The sequence below is a fragment of the Siphateles boraxobius genome, unplaced genomic scaffold (genome assembly GCF_051911475.1).
Source record: "Siphateles boraxobius isolate OS27281-9 unplaced genomic scaffold, OSU_SipBor_1 73, whole genome shotgun sequence".
NCBI classification, from domain to species: Eukaryota; Metazoa; Chordata; class Actinopteri; order Cypriniformes; family Leuciscidae; genus Siphateles; species Siphateles boraxobius.
In genome coordinates, this window is record NW_027509201.1 from 2,213,293 (window position 1) to 2,228,285 (window position 14,993).

The window sequence follows — 14,993 nt, forward strand, 5'->3', positions numbered from 1 at the left end:
CTTCCTTCTGTGGACAACAGATGGTTTTCAGGATGTTCACGCTGCTCTTTGCCATTCACTGAAAGCATATAGAGAAAAAAGCATTTACATTCTCATAAAACAATCTTTTGAATTCATATGATACAGTAGCTTTGTGTGAGGACTCACTGAAATGTATGTAAATGCACAGCAATAGTCTGTAATATGTAATAGCAACAGTATGTAAATGACCCAGTAAACACCTGTGGTGAAGTGTTTGAGAGATTGAGTTGTGCATGTGTGTTTTTGTAAATTAATCATAATTTTGGACTGGGATATAAAATAAGAGTAGAAACAATAGGAGGAAAATGTCACGCATCAGTAAAACTACATGTGTTTGCCATTGGAAAAGAAGATTGTTATCTTGCCTATGTTTAGTTCTGGTCATGGTACAGTTGTGTTTGTTTGTCATGTTCCTTGATTTAAGACTCAAAGTTCACGGATTAGCTGAAAGACTCTTATGGACTTGTGGTTGTTTTGAGAGGAGAAAAGGCTATATGTACTCTTTCCCCTTCATTTTATCAAAAACAACAACAAAATATGATGCTGAATTAACAGAATCTTATTTGAGATAAGCGAATGGATTAAAATGAAAAGACAATACTATTTAAAAACACTTTTATGGGCAAATTGCTTTAGATTCATCAAATTATAAATTATGAGGCCAAGTAGATACATAGAACATAAATCATACAGAAATGAACAGTATTACATCCATTGTTTTGATCAAGTGCATGAAGAAGTGCTGTACTTACCATTTGGTTAGGGATGCCCCCTTGTGGCTTCACTGAAAATATAGATGAAAATAATAAATATAAACAGACAGGGCTGAGGGTTTAGATTAAGACCGAATTAGGCCTTTTTTTTTTTTTTTACTGGTGTGCATCTTGAGACAAAACAATGGTGGTAAGTCTGTCCCTCACAACCTTGTTTTTATACGCGGGAAATTCAATATGGCGTCCAACCTAAGGTTGACGAGGAACTAAAATCTCAGTCTAGACTAGAGAGCGTTTAATTAGTAAACAAACACAAAAAAAAAAACACTCGGTGTAGTGGATTCATGGGGATGAATGTGTTCATTCACGAAACTCTTCTCAGAAAAATTGGTGAGAAATATTGGTAATACTTGGTAAAGTAGCCTACTTACTAATCTAAAAGAATGACCTCCATTTACAAGCTTATCTTTCATAGAACAGACTAAATGAAATGACAATGTCATGGTCAATCATATTATCAGATATGTTCTCACCTTCAGGACACTGTGAACCCTATTAAACAACATATGATACAATAAAACCCATAACAACTCGACGCCTCCGAACTCACGATTTGACTAATAAAGAGTTTTTATTGCAACCCACATTGTTTAACGTGTATGAAACGTGGATAAACATTCATGTAGACAGAAAACAGACAGGACCTGAGCTCTAAGGGACGCCAAGTGTGCTTTGCTCTTTGAATAATGTGAGCTCACATTCGAGGAGACTACCTGATTGTTAGCAAACAGAAAAGGCAATGAAAAACTCTGTAAAGTAAAGCGTTTTTATGAAGCAAACAAAACAGTGACACATGAAGGACAAGGTCAGCATCATACAGAAAAATTAAGCACATCACCGCATCCCTTGACCAAAAGAAACCACAATAACTTAAAGTGCGCTTTATAATATACACAATTCAGAAGTTATTTCACATGTTTCGTTTCAACTCAAGGACACATAAAGGAAATAAAAAGACATATTTCAGAAGTTTAACAGTCATCCTGAAAGGTAAAGCACACATCGTTCTGTTAAGCAGACATGTCACAGAATATCCAACCGTGACCAGGACTGATTTTACTGTGATACTGCAGAACAAATTTCAAGAACAGAAGTGTGTTAAGGCTTCAGTATGCATCTACACACTGATCCAAGAGTCGTACGCTTTTCCTCAAAAAGAAAAACAAACATGTAAAGGAATATTTCACCAAAAACTACTTGAGGGTGTGTCAAGTAATTGACTCACCCTCATGTTGTTTCAAACCCATTTAACTAGATTTCTTCCATGAAATGCAAAAGCTGCAAGCCTTTATGCTACTTCGTTGCCTACAACCAAAGTTCAAGCTCAAAAAATGCATCATAAAAACACAAAAATGCATCTCATGCGCTATATTCCAACTCAATAGTTTTTAGTGAGGAACAGACCAAAATATAAGATATTCACTGCTCTTAAATCTCATACACAAAAGTTTTAGATTGCATGATGTAAGAGAATGCTGGAAACACAAAGGTTTTTGGCCAATAATTGCTTAAATTTAGCTCTGTTCCTCACACAAAGCTATCACATGATTTCAGAAGAGTTGCACAAGTCGTATGCACAACAAAAATGTCTTTCAGAACTTCCACAGTACAAATATGAGGCCAAATAAATAATAACAATTTTGATTTCAGGGGGAAAAGTTGAGCTGGGCTCTGTGCAAAACAAAAACAACTTCATACAATTATTCAGAATATTTATGAAAAATTAAGATTCATTCTGCGTATTTAAATTACTCCCTGCACAAATACAAATTCGACACACCGACAGACATTCTACTATTCACATCATGTGCTGAAATTATAGACAAAATGTTTGAAATAACACTTAATAAACAGCCAAAGAAATTAAGACGCTTTGGTCAACTTGAAGTTCCTTATCAATGTTTCTCAATATCAAATGACACTCACACAAAACAAACCCTTTTGAATAACACATTATCTCTGCATATGATCAGTTGCTCATCATTTTGACAGGTTTGTCATCACGAAAGTATAGAAACATAGACCGTCGTCACTTTATACAGATCAATGATGACTTTAAAGTCTTCTGGACGTTTGAACAGTTCAGGAAAAAAAGAGGTATCACCTCACATAAAGTTCAGGTAGTACGGCGTCTAGATCATCTAGAATGCGTCCACCTCTTCACCACGATTCCTTCAATGTACCCACAATCCACCAACCAAACAGAGCAGAGGAAGAGTCTGTGGCTCTGGTGAGGGTCAGAGGCCGGTGATAGGAACAGCGGTTTGGTTGATCTCTGGAGCTTTGCTTTCGCATCCTCACTCCATTTTAGACATCTCATACTTGGTGGTCATGATCTCCTGTTGAAAATCATGCATTAATTAATCAAATTCTATGTGTAAATGTGACAGAAATACATAAACAATGGAAATTACATTTTAATGACGCTGCTATGTCTAATGCACACATCTGACATTTCTTTTCAATTTACAATCCAATTTTTGTCAGTTTTTCTTTTTTATTTAATTTCCAACATTAAAGGATTAGTTCACCTCAAAATGAAAATTTCCTGATAATTTACTCAGATTTTTCACAATGGACTTCAACGGTCACCAAATTGTTGAAGTTCAAATCAATGCAGTTTCAAAGGGCGTTGAAGTGCGTCAGAGGGCTCTGCACGATCCCAGCTGAGGAATAGTGTCTTATCTAGCGAAACGATTGGTTGTTTACTAAACAAATAAAAATGTATATACTTTTTAACCACAATTGTTCGTCTTGTGCTGGTCTGCGACGCGCCAGGCATTACGTAATCACGTTGGAAAGGTCACGCTGGACGTAGGCGGAAGTACCGCCCCATTGTTTTAGATTTAAAACATCTAGGATACACACACAAAAGGACCATTTTAAACAATAAACTGACACAAAGACATAAATATGTCATTCAACATACAATAAAATTTGAACGATCCTCCTTCTCCATGCTTGTAAACAACGGGGCGGTACTTCCGCCTACGTCCAGCGTGACCTTTCCGACATGATGACGTAATGCATGGCGCGTCGCAGACCAGCACAAGACGAACAATTGTGGTTAAAAAGTATATACATTTTTTTTTTTTTTTTAGAAAATGGCCGATCGTTTCGCTAGATAAGAAACTATTCCTCAGCTGGGATTGTGCAGAGCCCATCAAAGCACTTCAAAAGCCCTTTGAAACTGCATTGATTTGAACTTTTTCCATTTTGTGGAGAAAAATCCTAAAATGTTTTCCTCAAAAAACGTAATTTCTTTTCCACTGAAGAAAGAAAGACATGAACATCTTGGATGACATTGGGGTGAGTAAATTTCTACAGCAGAAAACAGTAAGAAAAAACTAAAAGATAAAGCAAAGCAAAGCTACGGTAGAAATTCAATGAGTATACATACCTCATCCGAGTCGAGAAGAACAGGAAGAGCTCTGAGAATAAGAGACATGAATAATTCGAAATTGACATGGGAAGTTTTGTCTTGTAGAGAGCAGAGGGCGTATGTTTGTATGTGGGTATTTAAGTATGTATGTTTGTAAAACAGAAAATGACCTACACATCAGAAAGAGAGGTAGGAATATTGTCCTCCACCCACTTCAAGTCATCATCCTGCAACAATCAAATATTTCTTGTTGCATGAATAATTATTACATTTACTATATTTTTATTATGGACAGGATATATATATATATATATATATCCACAGTATTCCTACGCCCCATGAAGCTTTGCGCGAATTATGGTTGTAACTTCCGTTAAGCTGTAAACAATCAGTGAAAGGCTCGCTCTATGAACGCAATAGGTTAAAAAAGTGTCACAATGAGATGACATTAATCTACTCACCCTTCAACCATCGAACATTAAAGGGAAATTTAAAAGTGTACAACAAGGTACTTTCAACAGACCAAATAACCCTAAAAGCGTGAGTCTTTGGTTAAATTAAAAAAAATTATGTTACCTTAATCAAAAATGTTCATTAACTTCAGCATAACGTGATACTATTTCAAAGTAATTTCTGTCATTTTGACAGAATATAAATTGCATTTACCTGTGAAAACAAACCTGGAAAGAGATGTGAGGATTTTGAGGAGAGTAACAAGAGATTCTTCATGCATTCCAGTGAATTATTAATGGAATATATCATAAATTAAATTCGGGAGAACAGACCACAAAATGTGCAGTATATGTTGTCCTTTTTCATACATTTACAGCGGATTGCAAAGGGAAAAAAGAAAATAATCATGAGGAAAAGAAAGCAGCGACTGAAAAGAGCTCTTGCCATAGATGTTCATGTTATAAAATGTCACGTTAAAATACAAAGTATAACGTTATTCTCATGATGTCTGAAAATAAATCATGAAAGAAAATTGACAGCTGATCGGCTTTATTTGTAGGACAACCTTATGATTTGAAATGATACGTTTCAGCCTTTTTGAATGGAAGTTCCCCAAACCGGAAGTGCCACCCATAATTCAAAACGCAGTAAGGTCGTCAGGAATAAGGTGGATAAGAGCTGTACGATTAATCGTTTAAAGATCACAATCTCGATTCAAACACCCATCTGATCTTATTATTATATGACGATTTAGCTGTGTCTATTAAACCTTTGACAAGTACGATCACAGCTGAACATTCAAATCTGCATTTATAATGCCACTAACCTAGACAGAGCAGTTGTTATGTACAGTATAGGTATAAAACAACTCCACAAACAGTCTTTTCAGCCACACAGTAACATTATTGTTGTCTTACAACAATTCATATTATCACAGAAGTACTGGGATAAAAATGTATAACTCAGATATAAACACTGATGTCTACGAAAGTGATTAAAGTAGAGCAAATCACCTTTTGAAAGTAACTTGACAAGATTGTATCAATTACATTATTACACCAGTAGGTGACGACAAGTGACTGTTAAAAAAATTATTTTCAGCATCAGAAAGATTTCTTCTTCCTATTATTATTATCAATGTTGAAAACAGTTGTGCTGCTTCATATTTTTACGGAAAACCGTGATAAAAATTTCCATGATACTTTGATGAACAGAAAGTTCAAAAGAACAGCATTTAAATAAATAAACATTTTGAATGTATTTCTAAATGTCACTTTTGATCAATTTAATGCATCCTTGCTAAATAAAAGATTGCTTTAAAAATGTTTTGAATGTTGATACGTTACTGCAAAAAAATATTTTAAAAAGTTGTACAACTATATGGTAGAGTTACACTGACCGGATTAGCTGCTGCAGGCTTCACTGTTCCATTGGTTTCTGTCTTCGCTGCTCTCAACTTTATCCCATCAGCTGAAGATAAATGCATATTAATTACCACACAATTTTTATTTAACACCATTTCCACACAGTGCAATAATATACAGTGAATACCTCAAAAGACATAATGACAAAAAAAGAGTTACTGACCAATATTTGCAGACACCAGGAACTCTTCAATCTCCTCATCATCCGAGTCATCAATGAGCGGCGTGAACGCATACCTACACACAGAGCACACGGATGCTGCTTTAGAAGAAAGACAGGATTGGACCATAAAGATGATGTGTTCAGAACGCTTGCCTTTGGTTGTTGGCAGACGGCCTCCACAGAAACATGATGACCAGCAGAATGATGGAGAAGAGGAACCTCCAGAAAGCGTCGTCCACCCACAGCTCCATCCAGTCCTGCTCATAAACACACAACAACCAGTTTCAAGTGTCTTTCTGGATCTGCTCCAATCTGAGTAGAGCTGTAACCTCAGAGAGTTCAGATACTCACAGCCTGGCAGTCTGATAACCGGAACTTCTTCGTTGTCCAAACCATGAAAATGATGGAGGCTGAAACACGCCACATATAAATCAACTTTGACTGGGTTTCATTTTTTAACTCTATTCAGTTCATGCCTTATACTCACCGAGAACAGCAAAGATGAGCGTGTTGGTGAAGTGTCTGTACAAAGACAACTTCACTGGGTTTCTCCTGAGTTTTAGAGTCTTAATGGTTTGTGCCAGACTGACAAATATGTTAGATATAGTCAAGGAAATGAGACACAGGAACTTATAAAGGAACAAAAGACTAGGGATATTATGGGTTATTATTAACCTAATTTTTGTGCATAACGTGTGGCATGCCATCAAATATCACAGAGGGGAAAAATGAATACACTAGAATAGAATAATGTTGAAAATATGCAGCTATCACACTGTTTTAAAAGTATAACCATGCACATAAATGTTAGTCATGAAACATACTCTACACAATATTGTGAATGCAAGCACTTCTTGCTACACAAGTTTTATATTGGATTTGTTTTTTTTTATATCATAATACGGTATGCATATTATTTATAATATATTTAATAATAATAAAATACTATGTTTTGGTATGCAGTCAGGTTGAGGACTGTTCAAGATCAAGATACACACCGGTTCAAATGTTTGGGGTCGGTAACATTTTTTAATCCTTTTAAAAAGAAGTCTCTGAAATAACCAAAATAACTGTTTTCTATTTGAATATACTGTAAAATGTATTAATAAAATGCATTTCTTATTATTATCAGTGTTGATAACAGTTGTGCAGCTTCATATTTTTGTGGAAACTAATACTTTTTTCAGGATTCTTTGATGAATAGAAAGTTCAAAAGAAAAACATTTATTTGAAATATAAATATTTTGTAACATTATTAAAGTCTTTGCTGTCACGTTTGATCAATTTAATGCATCCTTGCTTAGTAAAAGTATTAATTTTAAAAGAAAAAAATCGAACTGACCCCAAACTTTTGAACTGTAGTGTAGTGCTAAAATACACCAGCTTGCATTATATAAATCTTTACAGTGAACATTTCGTATTGACTGATTGATTGACAGTGAAGGACAAGGACATACGGACATTATGCTGAAAATAAAACTGATTATTCTTTTAAGCATCGTGTTTAGCAAGAAAGGCATACGGCATCATGCAGGAATAAATACGGCCGCTACAGCCCAATAGACACATTGTGCAGAGGCAAAGACACAAACACGGCTCCACAAAAGGATATCCACCAACACAGAGAGGAGTCAAGCAGAGCCAGGGGAATGTTGGCTAGCAAGGCCAGGTCAGAGTCTTTAGCCTGAGAGAGAGAGAGAGAGAGAGAGAGAGAGAGAGAGAGAGAGAGAGAGAGAGAGAGAGAGAGAGAGAGAGAGAGAGAGGGAGATGCACAGGGGCGGGAAAATAAGGCATAGCAAACAGTAGGAACGAGTTCTTCTCCAATATAAACTGAAAACTAAATCACACTGAACTGAACATACACCTTGTAAAACCCATCTCAACTACATATGCAAGAAATATGCAATGACAGAATAAGTCATTTTAAACACGGTTAGGTTATCGGTGACACTTTACAATAAGATCTCATTTGTTAACAGTAGTTAATGCGTTGGCTAAAATGAACTAACAATGAGCAAAACATCTTTAAAGCATTTATTCATCTTTGTTAATGTAAGTTAGAATTTTTTTTTTTTTCACAGTGCATTAACTAATGTTAACAAATACAACTTTGTATTTTGTACTTTTTAACAATGTTACATTTGACATCAACTAAGATTAATAAATGCATTTGATGTAGAGAACTACTATTAACAAATGAAACCTCATTGTAAACTGATACAGGTCTGATAAGCCCATGGGAAGGATATGAACCAGATGGCCGAAGAATCAAACATAGATAGTATAACATAAGTGATAAGGGCTGGTCCATTATCTCGACCCTTACAGATCAACATACACCAATCACATTCATTATTCACAACAGATAAATGCTTGCAATTCTAAAGCCCTAATGACGTCTCATTGACATTTATTAGAAGAAAATTGGCAGTTTAAATTATGCAGTTGCATAAGAAAAAATGGGGAAGTGTGATAATGGGGAAGTGTTGGTTTAAAATGCTCCAGAATGTCATCTTTACCCCAGTGATCCTCAGAACGCCCTCAATTGCAGCGAATGAGAAGTAAAGCACACCCAGACCCACCACTCTGTGCATGACGGTGCCTAAACGTGGTCTGAGCACAGAAAAACATCATCATCTCACGCTCTATAATCATCCTGAAACCTGCAAATCAATGCTTTCATCACTCACTTGACAATGCCGTAGCCTAGACTGACGATGATGACGAGCAAACGGGCCAGAGTCCTCTTCAGAGCAGAGACGAGCTCGGCAAAGATCAGCAGACCCTGAGCTGGAGACGACACAAACTATTAACTATAAAGAGAGTCACGTATGAACTATTAAACATAGAATAGAATACTATAGGTCTATTTGTAGTTTGTTTTTCTAGTAAAAATATCGATCCAAGTGTCACTCCTTTTAAAGAAAGATGGCACAAGGACACTTTCAAATAAAACATTTTACAAAAAGGTTTGTTCAATTTTACTTGATAAAACAATTCTTCTAGTGTTGAAAATGAAGAGAAAATGACACCTGTTTGAACTCGGGGAGAGCTGACTATACACTGCTGTTCAAACATTTTGGGGTCAAACTGTTATTTTTTTAAAGAAATTAATACTTTTATTCAGCTAGGATGCATTAAATTGTTCAAAAGTGACATTAAAGACATTTATATTGCTAGTATGCTACAAAAGATTTCTACTTCAAATAAATGCTGTTCTTTTGAAATTTCTATTCATCAAAGAATATCATGGTTTGTACAAAAATCTGAAGCAGCACAACTGTTTTCAACATTGATAATAATAATAAATGTTTCTTGAGCAGCAAATCATCATATTAGAATGATTTCTGAAGGATCATGTGACACTGAAGACTGGAGTAATGATGCAGAAAATTCAGCTTTGATCACAGGAATAAATTACATTTTAATATGTATTACAATATAAAATAATTATTTTAAATTGTATTAATATTTCACAATATTATTGTTGTTTTACTGTTTTTGCTCAAATAAATAGAGACTTGATGAGCAAAAGAGACTTTTTTCAAACAACATTAATACATTTTACCGACCCCAAACCTTTGAATGGTAGCGTACATCTAATAAAAATGAAAAAATATCCTACATGACACCATTTTATCTCATGCAACAGTTTCTCAGACAGTTTTACGTGTAACTTAAGTGTCCACATTTGTTTGGCCATGGTAAGAGAAGTTATGAAATTGAGAAAGAAAGTGTGTTAGAGTGTATTCTGACTAACATGCAGATCCCACGTTGTTAGTGTTCTGATATTCAGCACAGAAGACGGCCTTCTCGATCATGCCCAAAAATATGACTCCTGCAATCCAGAACTGGATCCTCAGCAGGTCTTTCCAGTAGCAGGACGACCAGACGAACCAGAGCAGAGCGTACAAAATGTACACCATACACATCACCATGTAGAACTGAAGAAAAGAGACAGAAAATGTGTTATCCCATTTACACAACACCGTTTCAACCAAAGACGGAAAACTTTTTGTCTTTTGGCTGTTCATTTACATTACAGCAGTGTTTTGGAGGCCTGAAAAAGCAAACTTTGGAAAACAAAGTTTTTGAAAACGATACCGTTATCGTCTCCTTGTAAACTACAAAGAAATGATGTCATGCGTATCACATGTTCAATCTATAGGGCCGTAGTGTTTCTTCACAAAATGACATCGCCAACTACAGGCCTGGCAGCAGAATACAGCGTTTTTAGTCGATTGCACAAATCTGTGAGAACGGGAATCATTTGAAAACGTTGTCAAACTTTTCCGTCTTTAGTACATTGTTGTCATGTAAACGTAACCTACGATTTTTTTACGATTAAGATTTTAGCATTCACCAGATTAAAACCGTCCACTTAGAAAAGTAAAAGCACATCTCATCTCAACCAGACACAGGATGTAAGCTTTCACATGTTCACAGCACAAATATGGCAGGATAAGCTTAATAGGGCTTTCTAAGGTTTTAATTATGGCTTTTGATAATAAAAATTACACTACTGATAAAAATATATATTTTTATATTTTAAAAAAATTTAACAAGAAATTAATATTGAATGAAGGCATTCATATTTTTATTAAATAAATGCAGCCTTGGTGAGCATAAGAGACTTCTTTCAAAAATATTAAAAAATCTCACCGACCCCAAACTTTTGAACTAGTGTATATTTAATTATAATAATGCATGTTATATATTTTATTAAAACACTGATCATATTGCACCAATAAACAAATGACACAAAACCGATGAGCAACTACTTACGATCATGAGAGGCCATTCAGTGACAGAGAGAAAGCCGTGGGTTCCCTTCATCATAACACTGACTGAAACACACAATTTAGGTAAGATGCAATGAGAAAAGATGACGTAACTGCACAGAAACAACTTTTTAAGCAGCTAAATATTCATGCATCTATGATAAGATCAGATAAGGTAATTATGCCTACAAGTTAAATTCCAGTTGACATCGTGTTTGTTTGGATGGATTGACACCACCAGCAGGTACGGCCCATCCCTCCAGGTCGTAGCAATCACATTTTCCTTCCAACAAAGAAATGATGTGCCATTATGTAACAAATCTTTTACTCTCTCAATCTTTTACTGCAGGCAAATTTACTGCACAAATACTCCATATATAATGTCCCAGAATGTCTCACCTTTGCTTCAGCCTCAGCAACAGGAGAACTTGTGAAACTGCCTTCCTAATATTAAAAAAAAATATATATATGTTTCTCTTAGATATTTGGAGAACAATCAGGCTTTTGAAGCTGGTCAACAGTTAACGGACACTACCTGGATCTCGCCATCCACCGCAGCCGTTTTCAGTGTTTTTGGTTCTGCTTTTGATTTCTGAAGAGAAATATGTAATAGACAACATTAAAAAAAGTAAGTAACACTTAATCTCCTAACATGCCATTATGAAATAAAGATTAACATCAGCTGATTGTCAGGAAGTTGAAAGAGGTTGTAAACAAGACACTCATCTGACATTATTGTGAGCTATTTTTCTAAGCGTGCATCACGCTAGTATTAGTTGAACTGCCTAATTTATGCTCATTTGAATGTTTTAAGACATATCATTGTGTCACACAGAGAATGTGAGTGATATTTCTTTCACATTGTAGTAATGTGTGTGTGTGTGTATATATATATACATATATATAAAATGCTAAATATATATTTTCTTTTTTGTAAAACTTTAATAGTAAAATGTGTCTCAGACCAGTATTGTTGTCGCTAAATAAAATTATTAGATTTTGTTCATTAAAATAAATAAAATAAACATAAAAATAGATAAAAAACTTAAACTTAAAAACACAAACAAAAAAAACTAAATGAGAAATATTTCCATCCTTCAAATAACTGAAGTAATATCCATTTAAGCATTTAAGTAGTAAAATTACTAAAACTGAAATACAAATGGTAACAGTTAATAACATTAGATAATAAAAATATTGTTCATACTAGTTTACAGTCCATTAACTAACGATCTTAAAAATGTATTAGTAAATGTTGAAATTAACATTAAGATTAATAAATGCTGTAGAAGTATTGTTCATTGTTAGTACGTTAACTAATGAAGTTAACAAATGAAAACTTATTGTAAAGTGTTACCATAAAAATAAATGAAAGCTAAAAATACTTAAAATAATAAATAAAAGTGACAAAAACACATAACATAATTACTAAAAGTTCAACTAAAATGAAAACTGAAAATATATAAAGAAAAATAAGATTTTTCTAAATAGTATAATAGTATATACTAAATAATACTTCAACACCACCGACCTGGACCAACACTTATCTGGACTCACAATAAAAAATGTGACTAAAATACGTCAAGCTGATTAAAAATGCTGCAACAGAAGCTACATTACTGAATGAGATCAAGTGTTGCAAACGTACATTGAACATAGGGAAGATGTGCATGTCGCTGCGGCAGGAAAATTCCCTGTATCTGTGCTGAATATACTCTCCGGGTCCGAGAGGGTTCGGGTCCATACTCTTCCCTCGACTCAGTGGCGTCTTTTCATACATTTCCTGAGCGAGCAAACAAACAAATGATGAACAAAGAGCATCACACACAGCTGGATTTCAGAAGCATATTACAGGTGCCACTCACTTCAATATTGTTGTACTCATTGTGACATGGGTAATGCTTCAAAAACCACTGAATGGTGAACGTCACTTCCTCTGGGCAAACAAATGATGTCACTGCAAGGAGAATAAAGACCGTACGTCACTATGCAGTTTATAACAATCATAATAAATGAATGTTTATTCAGCTTCATCTATGCAAAAAAAAAAAAAAAACACACACAAAAAACCCCAGATACCTTTCAGTTCAATGTCAGTGTCCTTATACATGGATTTTCTTATCAATAAAGGTCTTGACGTCTAGAAAAGAGAATACAGAGTTACTGAAAACAATGTAATGGTACATATACAGAAAACATACAATGTGCAAAATCTTTCTACAGTTTCTTTCAGAGAAAGAGCTTGCTAGTAAATTAAACTGCTGTGATATGGCATTGTCTTACAGTGGCAGCCACTGGAAACCTTAGTGGAAAAAATAGACAGGTCTTTAAATATTTGATAAGACCTTTCACAAACTTGTAACACAGATCATATGGACAATCAAAGGTGACAGCGTCACAGTCAAAAGTAAAATCCTCAGTTTGCAGGAAAATGCTCCATTTATTGCAATCAGATACAGCTAATAGTGACAAATGTTCTCCTTTTTCCCTCAACATCTTGCTTCTTTGCATCGTGTCCTGCGTGTATAATGATTAAACTGGGTAACGTATATTGTAAATACTACCATTTATGGCACATCATAGCAGCCTAATACATGACCCAGAACTAACAAATTTAACCATCTGATCATGACAGCATTATTCAATATCATCTCTCAAATGCGGCTCATTACCGCAGCCCTTCATGCCAGTTAAATTTGAAAAAAAGACACAATATTATGTTTAGGAGAGCAGTAGTATGAATCACTATCACTGATTCCCCCATGTAAACACAGCAGCGTTATAACGTTACTTCAACAATTTAGCAGTATTTCATAATCTGAATGACTCCTACAGCCGTCTCATAACGTTTTATTCTAATTTCTAGGGGTTGCCTTACTAACAGTAACGTAAAAACTGCGTAATCTATAAAATAAAGATGCCCTGGTATATAATACTAGCTGTTAGCATTTGGCCTCTTCGCTCATTGTCATCCATTTATAATCAAAAATATCATCCACTCTCACATTAAGCACTGTAATAGTCCACATTCCCATCTCTGGAGCGGCGTTAATTCCATTTAATGATGAAATGATGAATAGAAATGGGATAAAAAAGAGCAAACGGCTGCTGTCCCGTATCCACCGACAGCTTCGGACGGCCATGTTTACTGACCAGAGACGCTCGCTCGCGACCCCCGCGCGGGCAGGCGGACACACACGCGCACACACGCGCGCACAGACACACACCTGTACGTGCGCGTGACACGACACGTCATGCCCTTTGTTTTGTCATAAAACAAACAAAATATCCTTTCGACAAAATTAATCTTCTCATAAACCTTTTGAAATCAAGCGATAACAACTTAAAATGACACAATTTTATTGACACGCCTGAAATTACAATTTTGTGATTTGATTTTTTCGTGTTCTCCTTCACTTATTAAATAATTATTTTTAACACATTAATAGTAACCCTTACGAAAATGAACCATGGTTTTACAAAAAAATAAAAAAAGAAAGAAAAAAAACCTATGAAAAAATATTTGAAACAAACTAAATTAAACATGGTTTTGCTATACCAACCATAGTTTAACCATGGTATTATTTATAGTAGAACTTAAATGTTGTGATACTTACGTATTGATCAGATTTTAAGTGGAATTCACACTAAAAATCATAAGGGAACGTTTCTGAGTGACAGCTTCTCATATTAATGGTAAAAAATAAAAATTAAATGGCTCATTCAGACTATTAGGCTACTAGTCCAAGTTAACATTTATGACTGCAAAACCCTCAGGTACTGTTCACATGCCTGTCAAAAATGAATTCAATTAAATGATTGTACTATATTCTTGTTAAATTTTTTTATTTTATTTTTATTTTGTATTTTAATTGCACTACATTGTATTTATGCAGTAATCCATTTATTCACTTTTTGAACATGGACCCAAAAATAAAATTCCCAACTTAAACGGTCCTAAATATCGAACACTTGGTTTAAAATAAAGATGGGACT

At 34.8% G+C, this 14,993-nt stretch overlaps 1 protein-coding gene across 2 annotated transcripts; it reads right to left on the reverse strand.

Moving 5' to 3' along the window:
* Positions 1–1,546: 1,546 nt before the first annotated feature.
* Positions 1,547–14,232, reverse strand: tmem87b (transmembrane protein 87B). 2 transcript variants are annotated; one of them, XM_077217463.1, is made up of 20 exons: positions 14,003–14,232; positions 13,077–13,137; positions 12,863–12,954; positions 12,646–12,780; positions 11,533–11,589; positions 11,397–11,441; positions 11,187–11,280; positions 11,002–11,063; positions 9,977–10,160; positions 8,907–9,006; positions 8,736–8,829; positions 7,829–7,900; positions 6,704–6,812; positions 6,568–6,626; positions 6,370–6,473; positions 6,217–6,290; positions 6,029–6,099; positions 4,351–4,403; positions 4,195–4,225; positions 1,547–3,133 (listed from the first exon to the last, which is right to left on the reverse strand). In XM_077217463.1, exons 1-20 carry the CDS (start codon positions 14,138–14,140, stop codon positions 3,092–3,094), a joined length of 1,677 nt encoding a protein of 558 aa, XP_077073578.1. In that variant the 5' UTR covers positions 14,141–14,232; the 3' UTR covers positions 1,547–3,091. The 2 variants fall into 2 exon arrangements, with proteins under 2 accessions (XP_077073578.1, XP_077073579.1); XM_077217464.1 differs by having other exon boundaries at positions 6,704–6,808; positions 7,825–7,900; positions 14,003–14,174.
* Positions 14,233–14,993: the final 761 nt, after the last annotated feature.